Genomic DNA, 7,283 nt, shown 5'->3' on the forward strand with positions numbered 1-7,283 from the left:
AACTGTCAGTGTCCTTGACCATTTTGTTTAATTTGAGTCTGAGGTCTAGGTTAGTCCCGAGGGGGTGGAAAGAAGGGAAAATGGTTCCACTACATAAAGGAGGTTCCATGACTGCTGTTGCAAATTACCGACCGATCAACATATCAAGAGTCGTTGTCAAGGTTTTGGAGAAAGTAGTCAAGAGGAAAATACAGGAATGGATAGATGAAAATGGGTACTATATGGGGGGCAGCACGGTTTTGTGAAGGGTACATCATGCATCAGTAACTTGCTCACGTTTTATAACAGAGTGACGGCTGAACTGAATAAGGGTAATGGGTTTACAGTGATTCTGCTGGACCTTGCTAAGCCCTTTGACATGATACCACATGGAATTCTAATCAGTAAACCACAGCATATGGGGATGGATATAGAGTTGGTGAGATGGATAGGAGGGTGATTGATGGAGAGATATCAGAGAGTAGTTTATTCAGGAGTAGAGTACTCCTGAATAAACTGAGAACTCTGTGGCACACTAGTGGTGTGCCGCAGAGTTCTGTTCTTGGACCACTGCTATTTAATTTGCTCATTAACGATATAGGAAAGGACCTGACCTCTCAGATCATTTGTTTGCTGATGATGCAAAGTTGGGTAGAGCAATAGTGAATGCACGAGATGTCAAAATTTTGCAGGATGATTTGGATAGTTTGGAGGACTGAGCTAAGGAGAATGGATGTCAATTTAATGTGGCAAAATGTAAGGTTATGCATTTTGGGGTAAAAAGATTAGCAGCAGTATACCACATTGGTGGAACTGTATTCCAGGAGATTGACAAGGCCAGGGATTTGGGAGTGTTGGTGGATAGGGAGTTGAAGTTTAGGGGCACATTGCAAAAGTGGCTAAATCAGCTCATCAAATCACTTAGTTACTGAAGAATACTTTGACGAGCAGAGACAAGCAAGTTATTGTTCCTCTGTATCGAGCCTTAATAAGACCCCATCTAGACTATTGTGCCAAGCTACCATCTTAGCTTGGTCCACCTTTGCTACGAATTGTCCGGTGTTGTACTACCTTACTGGGGTAAGGTAGTACAACACCATATTCAGTCCTGACTTCCAAGTGTGTGCAAACTTTGTTTGCTCACACTTGGATAAAGGATTAAACTAAATTTATTATACAGTACATTTGTACCGTGGGTGGGCTAGGGATTTTTTTTTTTTCATTTTTATCAATTTCATATATATTTTTTGTAATTTTAAAATTATTTTTATATAGTCCAGAAACCCTACTCTAGAGACAAAAACACAGAACTTTTTCAAGTCACTTCAGGTCTTCAATAAGTGGGGAGGCGAGCTCACACCAGAAGATGACATTCATCTCCCACCTGGCCAACCAGGTCAGCATACTGTTAGATGGAGATGTGAAATTTATGATTTCCAAGAGACAGATCACTATGCTGATAGGAAACAATGAAAAGCAAAGGTTTAAAAGAAAGGTCAGAATCAACTGACAATGCTTTAACAATTAAGAATGGCAGCTGTATCAGAAATAAGCAGGATGAAGCTGTTACATCTTAAGTTGATCTGCCAAAAATTTGTTGGTATAAGTGAAACATAAATAAATAAGGATATCCTGATGGGAATAGAGATATAGAGATGGAGAAGAAAGATATTTTTGTGAGAATATGAAAGGCAAGAAGGAGGGGGGGAAGGGGGATGCTATTCCAGCATTGTGAAAGCAGAGATATAAGGAGAAAGAATGGCAGTGATTTTGAGGCAGTATTTTACATATATATATATATATTACTCCTTTTCACACATGCATCGCAAGACCATATACACGTGTGTGTATCAACTTCTCTCTCACAGACACATAGGACCATAAAACCTATACAACACAAGTGCCATGCATGGGCAAGCAGTTATGAAGAAAGAAAAAGAAAACATTTACATTTTTTGAAAAATTGAAGTTTACAGCTCTCAGCAAAAGAGGTAAATGGAATGAATGAGGAGAATGACGGGTTTGATATTTACGAATCTAGAGAGCAAATAGATGCTAACAGTTGCTTTTGAGTATTTGCAGACAACAGAAAGTGGAGAAATGGCTACAACCAGTTCAGTCGAACAGTACATGTGAAAATACCTTTATATAAAGAGGCATAAAGTAGAAACAGAATATATGCAAGAGATAAGTAATCAATCAACTCTCTTCTAAGTAATATCAAGCATTTTTAGAGTTAAACCATGAAAATCCCAAAAATGCTTGATACTAAAACTGTAGTTGGGAAAATTCACATTGCAAGGTTTGTCAAAAAGAGGAATGGAGCATACTGTCATTAACTAAGGATGAGTGGTTAGTAAGAAAACTAAAGTTAGTGAGAGATCATTTATGAACAGGAAAAATAATGAAAGCAAAAGGGAAGCCCTGGCATCAATGGGAAATCCAAATAAAGTCCCCGAAGAAAATCTGAATGACCATAGAGGAAACTGAAAATTTAACTGCAAAAGGTGCACCCTTTGACTATCTGATAGGTCCATAACCTATCAAAATCCCTGGAAATGTCTAACATGACTAACCACTTGAGTTTTTTTGAATCTCTCCACAGCTTGAATCCACAGATGGGTAATGTTGACAATGCAAAATATGCTGTGGAATGAGAATAATGGATTCAATACTTGAGGTCAGTGATTAAATAGTGGGCTATTTAATTCCAGGTGATGGAAAAGTTGACTGCAGATGATTCTCCATTATTGTTGAAAGAATTTAGGTAAGTGCAATAGGAATACCTTGATGGCTGGCTTTTATCTTAGTTCTGATGATTGCTTCCCTGCTTCAGGACATGAAGGGCAACTTCTAGACTTGTAAGCATCCAGGCTAATTAGAATTTTCCTGATGTCTTTCCAACAAAAGACCAAAGCAAGCATGCAGAAACTGTTCTTGGTTAAGTTGCCTTCTTCATCAGTGCAAGCATTAGGGAGAAAATGATGTCAGTGTTGTCTTGTCTGAGATGTTACAATACCATCATGTGGATGGTGGGATGATGGACCTCTCTGCTGCCACTTAATACCATACATCTGGAGTATGGTGCAAGATGGAGAGACCAAATGTTGCTATAGGCCTGCAAATGTGGGTGTGAACATAAATTAGCTTGGCAAACAAGAGAGGGCAACTGTTACAAGCATTTTTTTTTTTAAAGAGATACAGGCCTTAGAAACTCAGAATTATACAAGCCCATCCAGAGTAACTTTTACAAACATCAATGCCTTACACAATATTCAAACCCACAGCATTTTCTATCATAATGTGCCTCCTATCATCTCTTCACTGCCATGAAGAGATGATAGGAGGCACATTCAACAACACCCCTTTCAAATGGTATTCTGAAAGGGATGTTGTTGAATGTGGCTCCAGTTAGCTATGAAGTAATCACTTGGATGTGTATAATGGAACTACAATTTCAGTGACCATGGAAAGCTCAAAGACAGCTGGGAGCAACAGCATGGAATGAGAAGCTGTGTGAAGGAGGTGGCTGAACAGGATATACAAGTAAACTCAGTTATTAAGGCAATGAAACCTGATTCCATATCACTACATGTTTTTAAGTAAATGTTCCAAGAAGTTAACAGCATTTGTTTAACAATAGCCTTGGAAAAATCTCAAATGAATATAACGAAGATCTGTATTTAAGTTTTGTAGATCTGGAAAAGGAATATGACAAGGTGCCAAGAGAAAAGTTATTCAAAATGCTACAGTTGTATGGTGTTATCAATGGGGCATTATATCAAGCAATACTTAGTCTTTGAGTTGTAAGCCAGCAGTCAGAAGTGAAGGAAGTACAGGAAGATGGCCTAATGCTAAATCTGGTGTCAGACAACGATGTACATTATTCCCTCTGCTATTCGTTATCTGTATGAATCACATTATGAAAGAAAGTGGTATTAAACCTGATATCAAAATTGGAGATGTTAATCTCAGCTCTTTACTTTATGCAGATGATATTATACTTCTAAATAAATCCAGTACAAGTCCACAAGATTCCCTAATTATATTGAATAACTGTTGTAATAGACTGATATGAAAGTCAGCAATAACAAGACAAAGACAATCAAAATAGAAGCATTGAAAATGTCAACTGTTGTGAATGGAGAACTTATAGAACAAGTAAAACATTTCAGCTACCTACACACGATTTTTAGTGAAGGTGGCAAATTGAATATGGAAATAGGCAACAGAATCAACAAAGCTGGTATGGTAGGAAGTTAACTGAATAAATTTTAATGGAATAAGAAAGAAATTAGTCGGAACACTAAATTAGCTGTATAAAGACAGTGTTCAAACCAGTTTTAACTTATGGATATGAGAGCTGGGTCAGAGGTAAAACACTTGACCAAAGACTAGAGACAGCAGATATGAGAGTCCTGAGAAAGATTAGGGCGTGAACAGATGGTATCAATGGTAATATCATATTAAAAACGAGGATATTAGGAAAGAACTTGACTCTGTTAGCATCCAGGACCATACCACCTGAGATTAGCAGAGCTAATCTCAGGTGGTATGGTCACTTAAACAAAATGGGAGAGGAAAAGTTAGCAAAACAAGTGTTCTCTGCCAGGTTGGCAGAAAAAAGACCCAGAGGAAGACCAAGATATATGTGGATTGATACAGTAAAAAGGGCCTTAGAAGATAGAAATATAAGATCTAATAATGATGAGAATAAAAAAACAGAAGTTTCATTTCATATAAATCCATTAGCAAAGACAAATAGGTGACCTATAAATACTGTAAATAAGTTTATGTGTAAGAGTACATATTAGAAGTACTCTTTATCATCAACAGTCCTTCCCTCAAAGTGATAGTATGGTAACTTTGTGAAAGAAAATGACAAGCACACAGATAAATGTCATTCATGTTCTAAGCTTAGGCATCATAACATTTAATGATTCAAACAGCTGTTTAAATATCATTTAAATAAAAGAAATGTATATTATGAATAGCAAGAAAAAAGAAAAAAAAAACTAAGAAAATGCACTTTGTAGGAATGAGAAAGTTCAAGCATGATTTCGAAAGCTTACATATCTTAAAGAATTCAATCAAGAATTCTACATCAAACCAAAAAAATTCTGTGACAGGAGAGAAAAAAAAAAGCAAAGAAATGTATAGAATATGTATAATTAACAGGTCATCTGACTATATTACACTACTGAGTGGTCAGGGATATATTCTTCCTTCTAATGAACAGCTCTGAAAAAAAAAGTCAAAGATGGGAAATCAAATTGCTCAGAATGATTAGGAAAGCAAAAGAGACGATTTCTTTATAGAATGTAATGAGTTTTTATGGAAGTCTTCTATCATTCAAATAAGTGGAATAATCAAAAATGAGAAAGCCGCATGTAAGCAATATTTTAAAAGAAAAACAAAATGAAGAGAAGATAAACGAAGTTCGTAATTTTACACACATATAATATATATATTATATGTGTGTAAATATAATATTAAAATATTATTTTTATATTTTTATATGAAGCTCGCTGGCAAAAATTGCCAGCTCACACTCAGTCATTCGGCAAGTACGCATAGGTAAAAAAAAACCATGACGGTAACATGGTATTTCTAACTTAATATTAGTGGTAAAAGCCGGTATCCCCTTCACCTTTTTTTTTTTTTTTTTAAGATAAACTTTATCTTTAAAAAATTCACTTTAATGTGAGGGAAGGAATAAAGTTCGGCTGCAAAAATATGTCCATTTCAAGAGTCTGTTACTAAAAACAAATAGATAAATATTTATTTCAAGTCTGTGATTAATCCACACACGCAAAGCATTCATTATAAAATGCTAACTGGATATTTAAACTACAATTAAACATATTTTTTAAGCTTAAGAGTGAACACTATTCTTCTCTACACTAGTGAGAATGAAACATTAAGGATACTTCTAATTTTATTATTATTTACCAACAACTACAACATTAAAATGAGTACAATAATGAAGGTTCTATAACCTACAATTTTATATATATATATATATACACACATACACACACACATATATAAAACTCAATAATAATTAATTTATCAGCAGATTTGATACTCAGATTTTTACTTAAATTTATATGTATTAATTAGTATTTACTGTTAATTCTAGTTGCATTTCAAAAGCATATGGGACAAAAAAAAGAAAAGACTTGCACATCTCTGCAAAACATAAGAAGTTAATTTCGGAAAAAGAAGCAAAAATAAATTTCAGTTTGAACTAAAAGATAGTGCACTACGTCATGTGAGATATTGGCTGAATTTCTGCCGGCATATAGAAGAAAAATTTGATTAATCAAAGATATTAAATGCGTGGGATTACTTCTTATTACTCACCGCTAAATACCATAGCAGCAGCCGATCCCATTACACCAAAAAATGGGCCGTAGATAGGTGAATCTTCTGGGAAAATAGACATTATATCAAATAATTGGTAATAACTACTTAGAAAGATAGCAATACTACAGACGAACTAACACACCGCAACAAAATGGCCGTCGCCCAGTCAGATCGAAAGAAAGGTCATGTGACGAAAACACGAACTGTCAATGTGCTGAAACGAAGATAGTTTCTGATTGGCCTATCATATTCCATTGGATTCTACATGATTTCCTAGTAAAAGAAGCCACCTGATTATTATTATTACACTGGCATCTTCCTGGAGTCCAGGACGAAGGTATTCTACATAATATACTGTATATATATAAAACTTGAGATTAAAATAATATAATTCATAATTCATTTCCCAATATAATTTATAACCAAGCAGAAAACTATCTATAACTCTCTCTGATCTAGAGTATTTTAATCACAGATAATACATCAGTTTGTTACTTTGTATATGAAAAATATGACTTCTTCGTTGACTAACTCTCTGTCGTCATATGTACATTCCACCGATGAGACCTCAATAAAGATCAAAACCTGTCTGGATAATAATTCCATAATGCATGGTAATATACATGTCCAAAAAGAAGTGTGATATAGATTATGGGATAACAGGACAATTTAATATGTAGCCATTTGACTCTATATACAAATAACCAAGTAGCGAAGTTACTTCATGCCCAAACTTTTATTTGCTCACACTTGGGTAAATAGTTTAAATAAAAGTATAAGCTTTTCTATTGTAATTCATCATTATAAAATTGGCTTCTTTTTATTAGGGGGGGGGGGTGTTTGCAGTACAATCTGTGATGAGTGCGCAGGGAACGCTGGCGTGATGAAATTTTTTAAGACAGTTTGGCATACCCGCATCACTTATTATTATTATT

General features: G+C 35.0%; 1 protein-coding gene across 1 annotated transcript in view; it reads right to left on the reverse strand.

Moving 5' to 3' along the window:
* Vha16-1 (Vacuolar H[+] ATPase 16kD subunit 1) overlaps positions 1 to 6,520 on the reverse strand; it is a 54,528-nt gene extending 48,008 nt beyond the window's left edge. Inside the window, exon 1 of the mRNA XM_090402483.1 lies at positions 6,346 to 6,520. Coding sequence (XP_090258609.1) covers positions 6,346 to 6,427 — 82 coding nt within the window. The 5' untranslated portion in view covers positions 6,428 to 6,520. The remainder of the gene's footprint in view (positions 1 to 6,345) is intronic.
* Positions 6,521 to 7,283: the final 763 nt, after the last annotated feature.

Source organism: Typopeltis vanoorti, chromosome 13 (genome assembly GCF_054136105.1).
Source record: "Typopeltis vanoorti isolate ZY-2024b chromosome 13, IOZ_Tvanoo_1.0, whole genome shotgun sequence".
Taxonomy (NCBI): Eukaryota; Metazoa; Arthropoda; class Arachnida; order Uropygi; family Thelyphonidae; genus Typopeltis; species Typopeltis vanoorti.